Below are 21,413 nucleotides of genomic sequence, written 5' to 3' on the forward strand. Positions count from 1 at the left end.
GATAGCTGGGGGGAGTGGGGCTGGGGATGGACACACAAGGCAATGCAGGCACTGCACAACATTACCATACCAAGTGCCTTACTACAAGCCTAGGCCCAGGCTGTGGGAAACTGAGGCTGGGTGAGCTTTGGGCATGTGTTCAGGGTGGCCCAGGGACATCTGCCCAAGGCCCTCACGTCCCCAAAGCAGCCTGACTGAACAACCCCTCAGATTGCTGTTGGACAGGTGGCCCAAGGCTAAGTGGCCACTTCCAGGGACAGGGACCCAGTAGGATTTCAGAAAGTCCCTGTCCCTGAGCTAGAAGATATGCTAGGAAGGTGGTGGCATATCTCACATGCAGGCAGCCATCAGAATGGGGAGAGCCACTGTCGCTCATGAGTCCTGCCTGAACCAGACAAAACACTGAGTCTGGAGAGAAGTACCGCTGTTGCTACACTTTCTCTGCCAGGTCCACCACCCATGGGAGTCCTTGGGAACAGGATGCTCCCACCTCCTCCACCCGCTCCTAGCCATGCAGGGACCAGCCCTCCCATTGCAGAGCTCAACATCTGATATCCCAAAGGGTCTGAATGATGGCGTGTGAGCAGCTGAAGGTGGTTACTATTGTACACTGGTTTATGTGGTTTTCCTCCATGGGAAAAGGGTAGGCAGAAAAGCACCATCCGCTGGGTGTGGTGGTGCACACCTTTAATCCCAGCACTCGGGAGGCAGAGCCAGGCGGATCTCTGTGAGTTCGAGGCCAGCCTGGGCTACAGAGTGAGTTCCAGGAAAAGGTGCAAAGCTACACAGAGAAACCCTGTCTCAAAAAACCATAAAAAAGAAAAGAAAAGAAAAGAAAAGAAAAGAAAAGCACCATCCAAAAGGAGGGCACAGTGGGGCAGGAGGCTGAGGCAGGATTGTTGAGTTCCAGGTTATCACAGAGATCCTGTCTCAGACATAAAATAAGTTAAAGGTCCCACTTCAGCTTGGCTCTGTCCCTTCTTAAGTGGTCAGGAGGCAGAAAGTGCCCTGGCTTCTGAGCAAGTCCAGCCATGGGAGTTGGTCAGTCTATACTGTTACTTCGTCCACCTGAGAGAGTAGCTGTGGTATGTGTGGTATGGATGGAAACAGGACGAGGAAGTGTATGGTTGGGCTCCAAATCCATGCATGAACCAGGGACGTGATGCCAAATGCTTTCCCATCAAACAGGGCTAACTAGCAAGTCAGCTAAGGCAGGGGAGCATCCTGAGCTGTGCCCAGGTACCAGGCAGTGTCTGCATGGTTAGAGCTAGCATGAAATCAACACAACCACAGCATGGGATGCTGGGCTCACATGCACCCCACACACATCTGTACCTACCACCCAGCAGCATGTACACTGCCACACCTTTCTGTCCAGCTGCTGCTTCTGGGTGGAGGAAAATGACAAATGCTTAGGCCCCATAGGTGCTCTGCAGCTGCTCATGGATTACAGTACACGAGGGAGCCTCAATTCTCAGGGTGCTGGGACCCTTCTGGCTGGGTTCTCCTGACTGCTGATGTAGGAGCAAAAGAAAGTGATGGGGGAAAGAGGGGACCAAAACCAGGGGCCGATGCCATCTTCCCGTGACTCTGGTGGCCCCCATGCCCCCTGTTCCCCTTCCTCTGTGATAAGCAGGCATCATGTTGCCTGCCCTGTCTATCTCATGGTCTCACTAGCATCACAGGAGATAAGGGTTGCACCAGGCCTGCCAAGGTCAGATGGCAGGAGCACACAGGCACACCCACGACACACTGGTTGACAGAACCCAGGTCTGCATCACTGAAAAGGAGCCAGGGTCAGAGCCTCAGACAGGGTGACTGAGGATCCATGCTGAGAAGACTCGACTCCAACACCAGGTACCAGAGGCCATGGAGCACTTGGCGTTTCACAGGTGCACCCTGCTCTCTAAATCCAGCATGAGGAGAGGACACAGAAGGCCACATGGGACAGTGTCAGCACTGCTTGTGTGTCTCCACAAGAGAGTATATCTGGATACCCATGATGCAAGAGTGAGTGGGTAGTGTGTTTACAAGTGTGTAAGTGAATGCCTGTGGCACATCTGACACAGGCAATGTGGCACATGCTGTGGGGACGCATGCTCACTTGACACTCGACCATTTGGCATCACGAGCACATACACAAAACATCAACACAGGTGCACACATGTTCAAGCCTTTGCTTTCAAAGTGCATGTGAGTCTTGAATGATGAAATATGCATGCGGGCACATAGTGTACGAGAGTGCATAAGCACACACACACCCTGCCTGTGAATCAAGGGCATGTATGTGTAGGTGTGCACATGTGTGTGCATGCTACATGAGGCTGCTGAGGTGATGGAGTGCAGGGTGCTGCTCATGAAAGAAGGGCTTCCTGCACTTGCATGTCAGTGTCTTTCAGACTCCTGCTCCTTCCCACTCCTTCATAGAGAGCTGCTCTCATCCCACAGTTTGCTGGCCTGGGCACGGTCCCTGAGGGGCACTGGTGACAGGGGGGGGGCAGGCTCTTCAGGGTAACCCTCGCTCTATCTATCTTCTGCAGGTGGGCTGCATTGGAAGGAGTGATCACAGGACTGAATGAGCTGGGGCAGGCTAGGCCTCTCCAAGGGCCACAGATGGAGTCACAGGCAGGTTCACAGAGGCACACACTGGGCTGGAAGGTGTGTGTCGCTTTCTCACCTGCCCTGGGAAGGCTGCTGGGGCCTGGTAGCAGGTGTGGCTGGGAGTGTGTAGGTGTCTTGATGCCAGCAATAGCCTGGACAGACAGCTGTGGCCCCTGCTCTTATTAGGGACTGGAAAGGAGACACTGCACATGCATGTCCCTCAGAAATGTTTCCTCTTTTTCAGTACTGGATAACAAAGCCAGGACTTTGGACATGCAAGGCAAGTGCTCCACTGCTGAGCCACTGAGCTCTGTCGCCAGCCTTCCACACGGCAGTCACGGGTACTCAGAATCTGCTGGGGGAGGGCACAGTAGCCCTCTCTGGAGAGCAGGGTTCAGGACAGAGAGGTTATAGGAAGAAGGCAGGAAACCCCTCCACAGCCTTCTCCTGACCAGCTGGACAGGGTAGAGGAAAATAAGGCCATCTGCTTATCAACACAGCCAAGAAAGCCACCACCTTACCCCGACACTCAGGGACAAGGGCTACCCTGAGCCCTTGCTGCAGCCCACCCCAGGCCCTCCCTGAGCCACTGTGGGAATAGCAGGAGGCCAGGAGGCCATTGGACACTGAGGTGCAGATGCAGGGTCACTGCCGCGGACGCCTTCAGTGGGGACTCTGGTGTGGACACTATCATAGCTTGGACCTTGGGACAGGGAAATAGCACAGCACACACAAGCGGGGTGGGGCAACAGGGCAGAGGGGAGAGCCTCCTGCCCTGGGGTCTGCTCTACTCTGGGCTGCTCAATGGAGGGCCCCTGTGCCCGCCGCCCTGTCCCCACCGGCGGGTGCCGCGAGAGGAGGAAGCGTACTGACCGCTGGGCGGTTTGGGCCGTGGAGGAGCGGGCTTCTTCGGAGGCAGAGCGGGAGTGTCCTGTTTACTTTTAAAGGGGTCATCTGAGAATCCTGTGCCTCCCAAGGAGGAGGAGAAGGGGCCAGAAGGTGGGGGCTGTAAGAGAGGACACGAAAGAGGCAAAAATAGACATTAAAAAGAAGGCACCGGGCAAATGCTCCCGCACCAAGAGCCCTGGCAAGACTGAGGTCCTCTCAAGCCCCCGCTTTCCTCCACCCTCAAAAGCCAGGCCCTCTGTATGAAAGGGAAGCCACCAATAGAGGGTAACCCTATCCCCAATGGCCTCTCTTGCTCCATTAAGGAGTCTTTCCCAACTCAACACTACACATGGGTCCCTGGGACTTCTGCTCATGTTCAGAGATGTGCATGGCCTCAGCCTCTGCTGGCCTGGTGCTGGGGCAGGCTCTCTCTATGCCCCCAGATGCTCAGGCCAGAGTGTCTGTTCCAAACCCTGCCCCCTTCATCTTCTGGCACAGTCACACTACCTCCATTAGCTCTACCCACTCTTGGTAACCACTTCCACTTAAGCTTGTTTCCCCTATCCAATGTTTAAGTCTCAATTAAATTAGCCCCAATACCCCTGTTTGAAATAAGACAGTTACAAATAGTCTTACAAATGGTGAGTAGGTGGATGAATGTGTGGAGTGATGGATGGATGGACATGTGGGTGAGGGTAAATGGGGCAAGTGGGTAACCATGGATGGAGCATGTGTGTGATGGGACAAGTAGGTGAGGGTGGATGGATGAATGGATAGATTGATGTGGGTAAATAGGTGAGTAGATGCACAGGTGTGTAGGTGGATGGATTCTTAACAAGGAGGGTTCAAAGTCTAGATATGGTTGGTCTGTAGGCGTGGGGAAGGGACTGTCTTGATTACATGAGCGGAGGTGGAAGACCTGCCCTCCGCGGATGGCGATCCTGGACTTCCTAAGTGGAGATAGAGAGCTCAGCACAAACGAACACATGTATTTACCCTGCTCCTGGCTGCGGTATGCCTGGCTGTTTCAAGGCCCATCCTGGAGTCCCCACAGAGATGGACTAACCTGACCCCTCCCTTACAGTAGCTTTGCCAGGATATTTTATTACAGCAGCATGAAAAAAACTAGGACAGATGGATGGAATAATGAGTAGACGGACAGTAGATAGACACACAGGTGGACTGACAGCAGGTGGTCTGGTGGATGAAGGAAGTATGAACGGACGGATAAAGAGAAGGGAGGAGGGAGGAAGAGGTAGGGGAGACGAAAGACAGACAGCGCCACAGGTAACAAGCGTACCCTAGGCACTCTTCGAGCACAGTGGGCCTCATCCAAGCCCATCTCTCAAAAACACTATCAAACAAGTAAATAAATAAGGCTAGGGATGATGCACCATGGAGCTCTGTGAGCCGCCCCCCGGGGACGTGGCCAAGTCCTGGAGACTCCAGGGGAAGTGCAGCAGCTGGACTCCACTCTGGTCCAAGCCCTCCCTGTCAATCATCACTCGATCTTGGCCCTGTTCCATTGGTGGGCCTGGGCCTCCCTGCTGGTACAGGGCTCCCACCACTCATGGCATCCTTCCTAGTTCAGGGTCAGTGCTTGTGGCTGGCAGGTGCCTGTGTGTCAGCATCACAGGGATGCAGTGCCTATTACCTATGGGGGAAGACACCCACTGACAGACAGGTCAGACCACAGTGGCCAGATCATCAGAGATGCTAGCAGGAAGCAGAAAAGAGCTGGAGCCTCCCATGTGGGAGAAAAATCGCTGTGTATGGGAAAGGGTAGGTAAGAAACACTGCTTTCTTTTGATGGGTGGTCTTGGGTTTCCTGATCCTCTTGCCTCAGTCTCTTGGGCACTAGAAGGACAGGCAGGCACTACCACACCTGGTGGAGAGGAGAGAGAAGAAACGCCTGCAATTACATGTGCATCTTGGGGCATTTGACACCCTTATACAAATAAAATATAGTGAAGAAAATTAAAGGGAAATGCTTGGGCAATGGGCAATCAAGAGCACAGGCTGCTCTGGTGAAGTCCTGGGTCTGGGTCCTAGCACCACAATGATGGCTCAAAACTGTAACTGCAGCCCCAGGGGTCTACTCTGTCTCTTGACCTGAGTGCGCCACACAAAGCACGTTGCATAGACATTTGCAAGCAAAACACCATACATATAAGCTAATTCTCTTTTAAGTGAAATAGCTGGCTGGACACAGTATCATATGCCTTTAATCCCAGCACAGACAAATCTGAATTTGAGTCCAGCCAGGGTGTTACATAGTGAGACCCTGTGACAGACAATTTAATGTCAACTTGACATAAGTTAAAGCCATCCAAGAGGAGGGAGTCTCAATTAAGAAAATGCCGGGGTTGGGGATTTAGCTCAGTGGTAGAGCGCTTGAGCGCTAAGGCCCTGGGTTTGGTCCTCAGCTCCAAAAAAAAAAAAAAAAAAGATAAAATGGGTGGTGCCAACCCCAGGCTGGTGGCCCTGGGTTCTATAAGAAAGCAGCTGAACAAGCCATGGGAACAAGCCAGTCAGCAGCACCCCTCCATGACTTCTGCATCAGCTCCTGCCTCCAGGTTCCTGCCCTCTCTGAGTTGCTGTCCTGACTTCCTTTGATGATGAACAGTGATGTGGAAGTGTAAGCCAGATAACTCTTTCCTCCCCAACTTGCTTTTTGGTCATGGTGTTTCATTACAGTAATAGTAACTTTAACTAAGACAGACCTTCTCAAAAAGAGCAAAATGTTTAATAAAGTATACTAGAACACATTTTACCCAACATATAACAAAGTCAGTAAAGTACAGGTCAAACAAATCCACTGCTGACAAACCAGGAGGACCAAGCCAGGTGTGGTGGCAATGGCTGCCACCACAGTGCACCCACAGCACTGGGCAGAAGCGAGACTGAAAATGACATCCAACTCCTCAAAGGAGCCCAGAGAGTGAGAGGGGGGTTGGCGCTTTCTATCTCCTCCCACAGGGCAGGCCAAGGACAGAAAGTCAGCCAGAGCACCCTGGACCCAAGGCAGCACCATCCAATTGCTAGAGAGGTGAGGAGAGCGTGCAGCTTCCCTAGTCCCAGAGGAGAAGCCCAGCTCCAGCCACCCACAGTCCTTTGCAGCAGGGGATGGCAGGGGATCATAGCGGCTTTGGCACCCAAGCTGACAGCTCCTTCCCCAGGCCCTCAGTGCTTTCTGGCTCCCAGGCAGGAAATGGATGTTCTCCTACTCTCTTCCTAGGGGCTTGTGAGAGACTCCTACTATCATCACCCCTGCTTTACACACAGGCAAACGGAGGCACAGGAAGTCACTGTGGCTTGCCCAGACTACACCATGGGTCAATGCTGACCCAGGGCTAGCTAGAACAGCTTGTCCACCACCCAGGCCTGGACTCCACGGCACTGTCTGAAGGGCAGGCACTGAGAACTACCCATCCTCAGGCTGAAGGAGACACACGGCTTCAGGGAAGAAACAGAGCCAGGAGGGGACACCAGGAGAAGGCAGCTCCTCCAAAGGACACAGGGTTCTGGGGCTGGAGCACAGCCGATGGGTCAAGTCCCTGGGCTTCCTACCACCTCCAAGAAAAGCCAGGAGGGGCAGAGGCCGGAGGCATTGCTGGCTGGCCTAGGTGAAGCTGCAAGGTGCAGGTTTTGTGAGACCCATCTCCAACAGCAAGAGTGATTAAGGAAGACACCAAACACTGACTTCTGACCTCTGGGGAGAGCGTGCGCATGCACGCACACATGCACAAACGCACAACAGGACTGTGCAAGCCCCAGACTGACTGACTGACTGACTGACTGACTGACTTCCTTCCTTCCTTCCTTCCTTCCTTCCTTCCTCCCTCCCTCCCTCCCTCCCTCCCTCCCTTTCTTTTTTTATATGGAGCTGAGGATCGAACCCAGGGCCTTGTACTTGCTAGGCAAGTGCTCTACCACTGAGCTAAATCCCCAGCCCCCCAGATTTACTTTCTAACAGCCCCCTACTCCCACCTCCTGTAGCTGGGAGCCTCGTGCTGGCAGGCCGGCAGGCTGTAGTACAGGGAGGAGGCAACTTCCCTAACAAGAACACGTAAGTCTTCCTGTGCAAATGACACGTCTTAGTTCAGAGCCTGTCCTGGAAGTTTCCAGCACCAGCCTGGTCAGGCTGCAATCCCAGCCCAGTTCTCTGCCTTGATTTCCCACCTGTGACATAACTCTCCCTGGAAGGAGAGTTAGGGAAAATGCCCACCACACATGGATGCATCAGCACAGATACAATGAATACAGCAGCCCCCATCTTGTCACAGGCTAGCACACTGCGCGCATGGAGGGCAAGTTCCAGAAAAACAATTCCTGAATCTCAACTAACTTACTGTAGAGCACTGTACTGTCCACTCGACAACTGTGCCCTGTTTACTAGTCATACTATGTCAGAAGTACAGGTGCAGAGGGTGGTGAACACGGGCTTCAGGCAGCCGCTGGGGAGGGCTCTCGGGATGGGGCTCCACAGGCTAAGAGTATGGTGAGGCATATGGGCAGGATCCCATCTCTTTCTGAAGCCTGTGTCTACAGAACCTCAACTCCTCCTGCCACTGGGGTTTGGAGGTAGACCAGGGCCATCTACAGGCTAGTGGTTGTTTCTTTGAGATAGGGTCTCACCGTAACCCTGAGGATGCTCTTATACACATCTCTCTAGCCTCCATACAAGACACAGGATACCAGAGAGGTGTGTGCCACTCAGCATCTTTGGATGCTGGTGAGAGGCTCAATGTACTTAGAGGTAAGCCTGGTGACCTGAGTTTGCTCCTCGGCTTCAAATGGTAGAAAAAATACTGACTCAAACAGGATTATCCTCGAGTTCTACATGGGTGCCATGATATGTGCCACTCTCCCCAAAGAAAAGCTACTTGTTAGCTGAAGGTGTGGGTCCTAGGGCCAGTGTGATGCAGTCCTGGTTCTGGGGCCTGAAATATAGAAGCCTGAGGAGAGGGGTGCAATGTGGATGTGGTTCCCTGGTCTCCTGACTTGGGAAGCCCCAAATCACAGGCAGAAGGATGGAGGCCTGAGAATTTCTCCTTTATGACCCGGGCGACATCTGCTGACACAGTGCTGTCTGATCCTCTGGCTAGCAGCAATGTTTCAGGCCAGACAGCCGTGTCACCTCCGCCTGGGGCTTAACTGTAGCAGCTTGGCTCCCCTCAAGTGGTCCATCCTATCCAGTGTCACACTGCTCAGGTAATTTCCCGGTATCAGTTTTATGATTTTATTTTTTGAGGAAATATCTCACTGTAGCCCTGGCTGGCCTTGAACTCACAGAGATCCACCTGCCTCTGCCTCCCGAGTGCTGGGATTAAAGGTGTGCGACACCAGGCCCAGCTTCTAGACCCAGTTTTGATGACTTTAGGTTTCCTTCCCACTGAACCTCCTCTGGGACCTGGCCCTTCCACCTCAGGCCACGGTGGATTCAAGGCAGGCTGTATTTTAGAAAGGTTCCCACAGAGGCTGGGAACTGCAGAAGAGTAAGTTATGCTTCCAATGACAGCAAGAACTCAGAGGCAGGTGAGGAATAGCCAAAAAGGACTAGGGCATGGCTCAGGGATGGAGCCCCTGCCTGGCATGCAGGGGACCCTGTGTCCCATCAGCACCACTGCAAAGATTTAAAAAAAGAAAGAAAGAAAAGACCAAACAAACCGCGACAAGGTTGAAAAGTCACTGAGAATGGGCTGCCATCCACCCCACTACTGTGCAGGTGGCTTTTCTTCTGGGTGTGGGTGGGGAAAAGGTAAATGAAGTTAAGACTTATTTACATTCTGAAGTGCTCTATGAACACACTTTAGAGAACTTACTTACTTTGATTTCCTTTTCGGCTGGAGTGCTGGGATGAACCCAGGGCCCTGATCATGCTCTGCAGGCTCGTACCACTGACCGCACCTGCAGTCGGGGGAACTCATTTTTAAAGCAAGCATATGTCACCGAGGCTCAGTAACTGTCTACAATATTCCTCTGGGAACCTGTACTGGACAGTTTTTTGTTTGTTTTTTGTTTTGTTTTCAGAGTTTCTCTGCAATTTTGAAGCCTGTCCTGGAACTCACTCTATAGCCCAGGCTGGCCTTGAACTCACAGAGATCCGCCTGCCTCTGCCTCCCGAGTGCTGGGATTAAAGGCGTGGGCCACCACTGCCCGGCTTGTACTGAATAGTTTAGTCTTATGTCAACTTGACACAAGAGTTGGAGTCATCTGAGAGGAGGGAGCCTCAATTGAGAAAATGCCTTCCTAAGTTTTGACTGTAGGCAAGCCTATGGGGCTTTTCTTTCTTTCTTTCTTTCTTTCTTTCTTTCTTTCTTTCTTTCTTTCTTTTCTTTCTCTCTCTCTCTCTCTCTCTCTCTCTCTCTCTCTCTCTCTCTCTCTCTTTCTTTCTTTCTTTTTTTCCCCCTTTGTTTTTTTGAAACAGAGTTCTCTGTGAAACAGTTCTGGCTGTCCTGTAACTCCCTCTGTAGCTCAGGCTGGCCTTGAACTCAGAGACCCATCTGCCTCTGCCTCCCAAGTACTGGGATCAAAGGCGTGCACCACCACTGTCCAGTTCATTTTCTTAATTAGTGATCAATGGAAGAGGGCCCAGCCCATTGTAGGTGGTGCCATCCCTAGGCTGGTGGTCCTGGGTTCTATAAGAAAGCAGGCTGAGCAAGCCATAAGAGCAAGCCAGTGTAAGCAGCACCCCTCCATGGCCTCTGCATCAGCTCCTGCCTCCAGGTCCCAGCCCTGTGTGAGTTCCTGTCCTGACTTCCTTCAGTGATGGGCAGTGATGTGGAAGTGTGAGCCAAATAAACCCTTTCCTCCCGAGGTGCTTCGGTCATGGAGCTTCATTGGAGCAATGGGACCCCTAAGATGCAGCCCTCCACTGGTGTGGCCTGACGAGCTCCCAGAGGGACTGCTGTCACTTTCCTCAGCACTGCTGTGCTAATGTAGGACACTCTAATTCTAGGATCGAGGAATGGTCCGTATTGCTGCCCCACCCTAATCAGGTGCGAAAGGGCTGGTGGTGATGGTTAAAAAAGAAAAAAGAAAGCGAAGAGAAAAAAGCCCTTGCCACTCTACTTTCATTTCCCTCCGGATTTATTTATACCCAGTGTTGTTCTTGAAAACTAGCAAGGTAACCAGAGAGGAAAATCAGTGGGGAGGTAGGGGCGGGGCCAGCATAGGCTTTACAAGTGTCTTGAAGTCAAGGAGCCCCAAGGATGGTGTAAACAGTGTTTGGGACAGGATTTTCCACAGCCCTAGCCAATTGTGTCCTGGCCTGGTGCCGAGAACAGGAAGTGGGCCTGGCTTTCCTATCCCAGTTGTGGGGGGGATGGGGAGGACACACAGGCTTATCTGGGGGTTCCTCGGGAGAAGGGGGGCCTATGCAACTAGAGGGTAGCTGGGTAGAGAGACAGGGAAGGACTAAAGAGGGGTGGCAGCTAGCACCTACTCCAGCCTCGAATCCCAGCATCTGAAGTGGAGAGCAGCCCAGACCCTGGCCCCCAGCCACTGACACAGCCAGTCTCTCAGTGAACACTTAGAACTCACATGTTCACATGTGTGTGATGTGTTCCTGTAGTCCTGCCATTCCTTCCCACTCCCCACAAACCCCTTTTCATCCCTTCTTCCTTATTTCTGGTTTGCAGGCTCTTTCTGTGACTGAGCTTAATATGCTGCTTAAATGAGCACTGGCAATAGCCAGTGGCCACAGTGAGCGGAGAAAACTTTCTTCCCATCAGCAACCTACAACTACAGGTACCTTGTACACTTGCTCAGGCCTTCTATGGGGCTGACAATGAGCAGGGAACAGGTTCCAAGCCTAGAGAGCTGGCTCCTCAGAAAGGAGTCCACAGCTCCTTTCAGACAGCTCTGCTCACCAGCCCTTGTAAGCTGCCGCCCCCGTGTGGCCAAAATGTCCTGAGCGCAGGAGCTGGGTTCCAAGGGCTCCCTTGTCTCTGCTTCTCCAATGCCAGGTGCTGCCTACAATACTGGCGCTCCTGGAGCTGCATGCACGGGCTCGTGAATGTGCCAACTGCAGGCCTCCTGCTAAAAGCCAAGCCTCCCTGTGCCGCTGTGTACGTCTGTCACTGTGCTGAGAACTTGCAGCATGCCAAGTGTTTTTTGGAAGCAGCATGTCACATTGCATGTTGCTACTGCTGCCAGGCACCTGAGAATTATCGGGATAATGCTGGGATACCAGTGAAGAGGGCATGGTGGGGGAGGGCAGGGACCCCATGCTTAGGCACTGGCGACCACCTGTGGTTAGCCTCCATCTCCTGGGGTTCCACATCTGAGGATTCAACCAACCTCACACTGAAGATAGAAAAACACTGCATCAGCACTGAGCGCACATAGGCAGCTTTCCTTCGGACTACAATGGAGCTACACACACAGCATATCCTGGGAGACACTCAAAGCCACCCAGACGTGCAGTCTGAGGTACTGAGTCATGTCACAAGAGGGATGACAGTGAGGATTTTGATATCCCCTGGGCATCATGCAATGCATCTTTATGGATACCAGGGATGCCTCAACCCTCAGAATGGCCTCCTACTGCCTCCTCCTTCAGGTGGCCCCAGTAGAAAGATGGATTCTGTTAGGGAAACCATGCCCCATGAGAAAAGTTTGCAAGGCACACCACACCAGTGGCTCTAAGGCCAGAGCTGATGTCCTGCCAGGAGAGGACAGGGCAGAATAGACAAGGTGCCACCGGACAGGAGAGCAGTGGCTGAGAGGACAGCCTGTAGCACTACTTTCCTTAACTGTTTTGAGGCAGTGTTTCTCTGTATAGCCCAGGCTGGCCTGGAGCTGGCCATCTTCCTGCCTCAGCCTCCAGGGTTTGCTTCTACAGCTGGCTTGACTTTTTTATTCATTACCAAAGACGACTCAAATATATGCACCGGTGTGCTGGGTCAGGACCTGTGTCTTAGTCTCTCTCACCAAGACCATGACTCCAGGTTAGCAAGTTCTTCATAAGGATGAGCCCTGCTGCTTTCTTCTCAGACAGGTCTAGCTCCATGTGTAGCCCAGGCTAGCCTCCAAGTCACAGCCGTCCTCCCACCTGAGCCTTGAGCTGCTGCACTGTGGGCTGACTACTTGCTGAGCTCATGATGTGGCTCTCAAACCACATGTTCCCTTGATGAGGGACATCAGCCGCAGTGCATCCTGGAACCAGAGCAGGCAGGGAAGCTAGCTTTTCAGGGCCCCTGTTCAGGCCAGGGCTGTAGCTTCTGTCCTTGAGTAGGGCAAGCTGTCTTCATATGCATGTTCATTCACCTTTGCTGTGAGCTGGCCTCACCACTCAATACCCTCAAGAGTTTGGTCCCTGGAGGCTCTAGGCATTTGTGTGGTTCACTTTCTCCAGACACCTCAAGCCTGAGGCCTGTCCCCCTGGCCTCCTGGGACCACCATGTCTATCTCTTCCTTCCCTAGGTCCTTGGCAGACAGACAAGTGTACAGCCCTGGGCCACTCCCTGACCTTGAGTGTGCTTGGCCACAGAGGCACCACTTCATGCCCTGAGACCTGAACCTTGTTTGGTCAGACCTGAGCAAGATTGGCGGAGGCTGACGGCACCAGGAGTGTACACAAGGTAACCTACCCTACCCCAGGTCAGGGTCAGGCTGTATTCAAAGAGCATGACAAGTGCAGGCACACACGTAGGTGGCAGCAGTTACATCTGGCCACCCACACAAGACGCATGTGGACACAGGCTGTGGCTGCTGTGACTTCTTACCTTGGACATCTGGCTGAAGTCAGCGAAGCCCTCGGCACTGCTGAAGGAGCCGCTTCCAAAGGGGTCTAGGGTTCCAAAGGGATCTGCGAGGGGCACCAATACAGTTGGGGTTATGGTCTGAGCAGATGTGCCTAACGTCAAGAGGCAATCCTAGGATCTAGGAGTAGGAGACTCAGGGCTGTGAATGTCTCTGGGAAGATGGCTCACAGTGATCAAATGAGGGATTGGTTCCTACTGTCCTACCTGTCCAGGAGAAGCGGGTGACATGGAAAGAATGAGCCATTTGAGGATAGCTGGACACACCACAGTCTGTGTGTGCGTGTGGACCATCAGCTGGGAGAAATTCCCCCACCCCCAGCTTTTCAGATAAGGTCTCACTCTGTAGCCTAGGCTGGTCTGGAACTAATGGAGATCCCCCTGCCTCTGACTCTTGAGTGGGAAGATTATTAAAGATGTATACTCCCATGCCTGGATCTGTTTTGAAACTAGTGATCCTATAGGCTGTTTCCTAGTGCTGGGGTCAGAGGTGAGTGCCACCATGCTCGGGAAACTGTGCACTATTCCCTTTAAGGACAATGAGCAAATGGCCCCCAGCATCAGCATTAAAAGATAAACTGTCTGGTAGGACGCCAGCTCCTGCTGGGACAGACAGGCCCGTGAGGGTGAGATGAGGCATCTGCTTAGGCATCACGCTCCACCGAGCTACACTAATCTGGGGACTGAGGACATTGTTGAGGCGTGATATGGCCAGGAGGTGGGAGCTTCAAGTCTCACCTGATCCTTTCGAGGAGATGCTGGACGAAGAGAAGGGATCACTGGACTCAAATGGGTCGAGCTGAGGGAGGAGAGAGGAAGAGTTTATTCTGCCATCTACCCTACCCACTCAACTGTACTTTCCAACACGTTCAAATGCCATCAACACCAGCACACGTGGGAGAGGGTGGGGTGACCAGTCAAGCCTGGGCAGTGTGGGGGCTCCACAGATGCCCTGCAGCAGGTAACATGAGGAACGCTTTAGTCCCACAAATTACATCAACTCAAGGCCTGAGGAGTGAACCAAAGCACAGACACAGAGGGCAGTAAGATCCGGCAGAAGTGAAGTCTCTGCCTAAAATCCCCTAGCATGGCTCAATAAAGGGAGGGAAGTTTGTCTTTCAATGGAAGGAAGAGAATCAGAAATGACACATGCCTGGCCAATCCTATGAGCACTTAACTCAACGGGCTTGGTGGCGCACACCTTTAATCCTAGCACTGGGGAGGCAGAGGCAGGCGGATCTCTTAGTTCAAGGTGAGCCTGGTCTACAGAGCAAGGACACCCAGGGCTACACAGAGAGACCCTGCCTCAAAAAAAAAAAAAAAAAAAAAAAAAGAGCCATAAATAAATAAATAAAATTAAAAAGAATAGTTAACTCTTTTAAATTCACACCTGACTTCCCAGCACACAGGAGGCCAAGGCAGGAGGATTGCTGCAATTTTGAGGCCAGTTGGGACTACCCTGAGAGACTATGCCTCAAAAGAAAAGAGAAATAGAGGAGAGAGACCCACATAGAAAGGATCAAAGCAAAAATGGCAAATGCTACCAGTGCCGTGGAGGTGGAGACAGATAGATTTCTGAGTCCCAGGACTACACAGAAAGTACCTGCCTCACAAGAACAAAAACAAACTAACAAACAAAAAATTCAGAGCTGGAGAGGTGGCTCAGTGGTTACAAGCACTGGCTGCCTTTCCAGTGGGCCAGAGTTGGGTTCCTGGCACCCACAAGGCAGTTCAACCACCTGTATCTCAAGGACAGGGATCTGATGCCCTCTTCTGGACTCAGAGGCACCAGGCACTTATGTGGTACACAGACAGACATGCAGGCAAAACACCTACAAAACTAATATAAGAACTTCTTAAAATCTTTAAAAAGGAAAATCCCAACAGAAAAGCAATTACAGGCTGTGCTTCACTCCTCAGCATGCTGGGCAGAGGAACTGGATTCTAGAACATGGAGAATTATGCATGCATGCATGATGAGCTATATTGGGGATGGGACCCCAGTCTCAACATAAAATTCATTTGTTTCTCTCGTGTGTGAGGTTTGTTTGCACGTGTGTGGGGGTGAGTGTGTGCATGCAAAGGCCAGAGGCACCTGGCGTCCTATCTCATCGCCCTCTGCCTTACTCCTTTAAAGCAAGGTTTCTCACTGAACCTGGAGCTGGGCTGGCCAGCAAGCCCCAGCCATCCTCCTGTCTCCACCCAGCTCAGGGCAGGCTGTGCATGTCTAAGATCACAGGCAGCTTGCTTCCCAGGTGCTGGGGTCTACATGTCCACCTCAGGCTTGCACAGGCGTGTTCCTGACTGCTGAGCCAACACTCCAGCACCCCAGCACTGCCACCCACCCTGTGGTTTGTCCCCCCCCCCCCAGCATTCTGAGTGCACTTGCACCCTGGCTATATATATCCAAACCACATGAGGTCAGATGTGGATCTTTGCACTTGTATCATGATGTCAGGTCTGGCAGGGGCAGATTAGGTCCTCTGAAAGTTACACAAAGGGAAAAGCAAGCAAGCTTGGCACCTCCTAGCCTTCTGGTTCCTCACTTGCACAAAAAACACTCCTTCTGGGCAGGGCTGGTTTCCTTCTCTGGCTTCGGCCATGTTGCACCCACAACAAAACCAATGGTCACACTACTCCAGAACTCTGAACCAAAATAAACCTCTTTGCTTTATTAAGTGTCCAGCTTCAGGAATTTTGTTAAGCCAATACCCTCTAAGTTATCTAACTCAAATGACGCCATCAGTGATTTGCACCAGATGGATCCCAGAGCACAGCCAATGAGATGGTTTATTAAGTAAAGGTGTTTGTTGACAATCTGAGTTTGTTCCCAATAACCTACTTGGTGGAAAGAGACATCAACATGTGCTGTGGCACTCACAAGTGTACACACACACACAAAATAGTGGCTGTGGACTCTTAAGCTCTTGTACAGTCTGGTCCCCAACATTCATGTCAGGCAACACACAACGGACTGAACTCCTGCTCTAGGGAATATGATATTTTCTTCTGGCCTCCCAGGGTACCTGTACACATGTGGTACACATAAATTCATGTAGATACACACACAATAAAAAATATGTATTTTTACAAAAGAACTAAAAAGAAAATAAATAAGAATGTAATTTAAAAGAAAAAGACCGCAGGGCAGGCTGATGGAGGGAATGTGTGAGCTCTATGTGGGTAACATGGGGCCTCACAGGACGGCCTGGACTCGAGTCTTCCCCAGCTCCCCCTCGAGTAGACACGACAGCAGGTGCGGCCCCCATGCCCAGCTGCTCGTGGTGCTCTGCTGTAGCTGTGGGAGTTGGAGTGGAGGTGAAGCAGCGGAGAGGGGCAGGAAGGGACAGGAGCTATTTGAGGAGATGCCCTAGCCCCCGATGTGGCATCGTAGTGTGCTGGCTCACAAGACAGGACCTGGCAATGACAGCACTGACCAGGAATGAGACCGGGCTTGAAATCCCAGCTCCTGGCCAAGCCAGTCAGCTTCCTGGCACCATGAACCCATCCAAACACACACCAAATCAGACCTGCTCAAGTGGGCCCCACACAGAGACCACTCACCTTTGGAGGTAAGGAGGGGTTCTTTGTGAAGGGGTCTGAGGTAAACGGGTCATTCTTTGTCTGTTTCTTGAAGAAGTCATCAGTGTTTGAGCTGTGGAATGGGTCACTTTCTTTGAAAGGGTCCCCTCCAAATGGGTCTAGAAAGAGGGTACAACAGGTGAGCAATGATACTAGAGAGATGTAAGGAGTGGACACCAGGGAGATAAGGTGAGGAGTGGACACCAGGCAGATGATAAGGTGAGGAGTGAACACCAGGGAGATGATAAGGTGAGGAGTGGACACCAGGGAGATGATAAGGTGAGGAGTGGACACCAGGGAGATGATAAGGTGAGGAGTGGACACCAGGCAGATGATAAGGTGAGGAGTGGACACCAGGGAGATGATAAGGTGAGAAGTGGACACCAGGGAGAGAAAAACTCAGGATGAGACAGAAATTGCAGTGACTGGTCAGTTGGCCCGGAGTCAGGACCTCTCAGGGTGATGGACTGCCAACTGTCCTTCAACCTCTAAACATCTGTCAGAAGCTTTCCTGGCCCCTGTTGCCAAAACTGACAGCCTGAACCACATGGAGGAAGAAGAAAACGGACTCTTACAAGTGCCCTGGGACCACCACACATGGCACACCTACACACAACAGTTAAATAAAAGTTTCTTGAGATGGGAATCTTGCTATGTAGACCAGCTATGCAGCATGGCTTTGAACTCAGGAGATCCACCTGCTTCTGCCTACTGAGTCACCCAATTCTGGGATTAAAGGTGTGTGCCACCATGCCCAGTTCATAAACTGTTTTAAAAGGAGAACTCTGTGGTGTGTACATCATGCTCTGTAATGATATTATTAACAATGATAAGCAATGTGGTGCTGCTGGGGCGGGAAGCACACCGGCGGCGCCAGGCACTGGACAGGATGGGAGCTACTGTGGCAGATGGGGGTCCCTGCTGGGGTGCAAAGTTTCCAAATCTTTTCTGTTCCTGTGGCTGGGGATGGAATTCAGGCTTTTGGGCACACTAGGCAATGCCAACCCAGGACAAAAAAGTCACACATGACATATGATGGCTGTCTTTTGCTATGACATCACTGTCCCCCGCATGAGTGGTGGAAAATCCCACTATGTGTGACACTTACATCACACACCCAACATAGGCAGCTGTGGCACAAGTGATCGTGTCCCCAAACGAACTGGATCTGGAGAGACAAGGAAGCCAGCCTTTACCTGTGACTGCCGTCTGTTGCTCTGCGAAGGGATCATTCTGGAAGGGGTCACCTGGAGCAGAGAGAGCAGCAGTCAGGTGAGTGGAGGGAGGACAGCGGGGAGACAGGCCTTTTGCCTGGTTCCAGGAGAAGAAGTGGTCCCTCTGCACCCCAGCCCTGCCACAGAGGGTCATGGGTAAAAAGTGGGAGCCCCAGGCAGGAAAACACTTAAGCTGGCCTGGATGCTTGGCCGGCTACAGAAAGAACTACAGCCTTTGAGAAAGCACTTTTCTTTCTCCACTCTGGATCCTTGCATTTCCTACCTGGCTCAGTAAGAGGACAGGGACACAGTGGTTGTCCTGGCCATGTCATGATGACCCATGACAATGCCAAAGCTGCTGGATCCGTCCCCGAGACCTAAAATCAAAATCTGAAAGCTCCCCAGGCATGGTAATGCACACCTTTAATCACAGCACAAGCGAGGCAGAGGCAGGAGGATCTTTGTGAGTTCGAGGCCAGCCTGGTCTACATACAAGTTCCAGGTCAGCTACACAAACATCTACCCTGTCTCAAAAAACCTTAAGTTAAGGGGCTGGAGCAGTGGCTTAGCAGTTAAAAGCATCGCTTGTTTCTACTGAGGACCCAGGTTCAAGTCCCAGCATCTACATAGTGATTCACAACTATCTGTAATTCCAGCTCTGGAGGATCTGATGCCTTCTTGTGCCCTGTAGGAGCACTGCACACACATGCAAGCAAAAGACCCATACATTCACAAGAAAGTATTTCAAAAACAAAGAAACAACAGTCCTTTCATGGGGACGCAGGCTGGGGCATACCTTTGAAGGGGTCAGCTCCTTTAAATGGGTCGGACTTGAAGGGGTCCTCCGCCTGGAAGGGGTCTGGATGTAGTTCTTGGGAGTTGTTGCTAAACAGTAAGGCTTTGTTTTTGAAAGGGTCATCCTAGGAGTGTGAAGAAAGGACAGGCACTGAGTTACTTCTGATCTAAGCCAAGTGCAGGATTTCACGTTTAACTCAGATCTGCACTTGATGCAGTGTGAGCTGGAACAGAATGCCTGAAGAGGAGTCACACAGTGGAGATTCTGGACATGGGTTTATTTGCTGAGAAAGCAATGGAGACCAGGCGTGAACTCATGGAAACTCTGCACCATAGTTTTGCAGTGTTTCAATAAATCTAAAACAACTCTAATAAAGCCACTGAGGAGAAAGAACAAATAGATGGAATCTACCCACCCACATGGTGGAATAACACTCAGCCTTGAAGAGGATGAAAACTCTGCTGTGAAAAGAGGAGTCTTGAGGATGTGAAGCTAAGTGGAAATAAGATGTCAGTGGCAGAGAGATAAATGCTGTGTGATCCCATTCATACAAAGCCCCTGGAGTCACCACATTCATAGGGACAGAAAGTGGAATGATGGGGCCAGTGCCATCAACCCCCACCCCCACAAGTTCTATGTCAAGAAACAAGTGGGCCGTCTCTGCCTGAGTAGGAGGTGGGGCTTGGGGTGACACTGGTGCATGGGAGCTGGTGAAGCATGCAGGGCACTTTGCATTTTATAAAAAGGTGCTTACTCCTAGAAACTGGGAAGTGTATTCAAAGCAGCAGAACAACAACAACAAAAACAAACAAACAAAAAACCATTTACTTTTGAAGAGTGCTTGTCCATAGTGGAAATGGCCTGAGGGGCAGGGTGACCCCTGTAAGCAGAATGCTGGGTTGAGAATTAGGGATCTGTTCTGCTTAAGAGAGACACAATTCTCCATGAAACAGGGATGTTTAACTGGAATACTTTCTTCTTCTTCTTCTTCTTCTTCTTCTTCTTCTTCTTCTTCTTCTTCTTCTTCTTCTTCTTCTTCTTTTTTTAAAAAAATAAATTCTTTTTCTTTTCTGTCTGTCTTTCTTTCTTTCTTTCTTTCTTTCTTTCTTTCTTTCCTTTTCTTTTCTTTCTTTTTTTTTTTGCCAGAGCTGAGGACTGAACCCAGGGCCTTCCACTGAGCTAAATCCCTAACCCCCACTTTTTTCTTCTTTTTAGGGAAGCAGGGTCTGGCTGTGTAGCCCTGAGTGGCCTAGAAGCCACTATGTAGACAAGGCTGGCCTTGGGCTCACACACCAGCCTGCCTCTCTCTGCCTCCCTGACTGTTGGGATTAAATGTGTGGGCTACCATGATCAGCAGATGGTCTCTCACAGACACCTGTGGCTGGGCGAAGGGACTGTCACTCCTCCCCTGACCAAGTCATTCAAGCTAGGGCGTCTGTGAAAGCGGACAATGGTTTGAAGAGATGACGTGAGTGGTCTAAAAGGGCACATTCTAATAAGGCTGCCTGCACCTGGGGTAGGAGACTAGTGCCCAGAGGGACTGGGTGAAGAGGAAGCCACGAGATGGGAACAGGGAGCACCCTGGCTCTGGTGAGGCTGAGGCAGGAGTATAAGAGCTCCTCACCAGCCTGGTCACACAGCAAGACTCCTTCAGGAAATGAAAAACAAAGATAAAACACTAACAGCAGTCACTGACTTGGGGGAAGAAGTGGTGGGCCATATTCTTACCTGGGACTGATTCTTCGGAGTTTCTGGGCACAGGCCTTCCTAGAGAAGCTAGGCCTGGTGCTCAGGGAGGTTAAGCACAGATGCAGCCAGCGCAGCATCTGCCTAAGACACCCGGGTGCTGCCAGCCCCCAGATGCACACACCCCAGTGCAGCTGCTGGGGTTCAGGATGGAGAGAAATGCGATGGGAGATTCTGACCGAAGGAAGTCCGTGCACTGAGGCAGAAGACAGACCTACCTCTCTGCCCCACCATGGGCAAAGGAAGGACACATAGCTGTTGGGGTTCAAGGACAAAGACACCGGCAGAAGGTCATGACCTAAGGAAGCCCTGGACTGGGCGGAAGACTCTTGTACTAGCCCTGGGTGAGGAATGGGCTGTGTCTCAAAAGACAAAGGGATGAGGGATGGAGCTTGGTCTCAGAAAGGCAGCCCACGTCATTTATGGACAGGGCTGGGTACTGACTATCTATTGTTCACAATTGCTGAAGCGAGGACGAGAGTGAACGGGTTTCACGGGCACAAATGTGCTTGTCAACTGCACTACCAGTTCTGCACATGGTGGCATGGTGGGACCTATGCAGTGATGTCAGAAGGAATCATACACCTCGTGCAACCGTGACACCTTCCCCAGGGGGCCACAGCACAGCTGGGTGCAGCTCAGTGGCAAAGACTAACCGAGCATGTATGCAGCCCAGCACTGCAGCCAAGGCACTGGCTCAAATTAAGAGTAAGGAAGAGACAGAGCTGGAAAGAGGGCTTTTCCCCACCACAAATGGGAACACGGCCAGCCACCAGCCAGGAGAATGAAGGGCATGTCACTCTGGGAGACAGAATATAA

The 21,413-nt window shown here is 51.6% G+C and overlaps 1 protein-coding gene across 6 annotated transcripts in view; it reads right to left on the bottom strand.

Moving 5' to 3' along the window:
• The window catches only part of Eps15l1 (epidermal growth factor receptor pathway substrate 15 like 1), a 94,178-nt gene that overhangs the window by 13,134 nt on the left and 59,631 nt on the right, over positions 1-21,413 (bottom strand). For 2 of the 6 annotated variants that reach the window (XM_036209236.1, XM_036209237.1), the window contains exons 17-22: positions 18,849-18,972; positions 18,035-18,085; positions 16,821-16,957; positions 13,995-14,055; positions 13,221-13,303; positions 3,475-3,607 (exon numbers count right to left, since the gene is read on the bottom strand). In XM_036209236.1, the coding sequence (XP_036065129.1) occupies positions 3,475-3,607; positions 13,221-13,303; positions 13,995-14,055; positions 16,821-16,957; positions 18,035-18,085; positions 18,849-18,972 (589 nt within the window). Of the gene's footprint in view, positions 1-3,474; positions 3,608-9,320; positions 9,400-13,220; positions 13,304-13,994; positions 14,056-16,820; positions 16,958-18,034; positions 18,086-18,848; positions 18,973-21,413 lie in introns of those variants that run through there. The other 4 variants (XM_036209238.1, XM_036209240.1, XM_036209239.1 and 1 more) reach the window with 3 other exon arrangements.

Source organism: Onychomys torridus, chromosome 17 (genome assembly GCF_903995425.1).
Source record: "Onychomys torridus chromosome 17, mOncTor1.1, whole genome shotgun sequence".
NCBI classification, from domain to species: domain Eukaryota; kingdom Metazoa; phylum Chordata; class Mammalia; order Rodentia; family Cricetidae; genus Onychomys; species Onychomys torridus.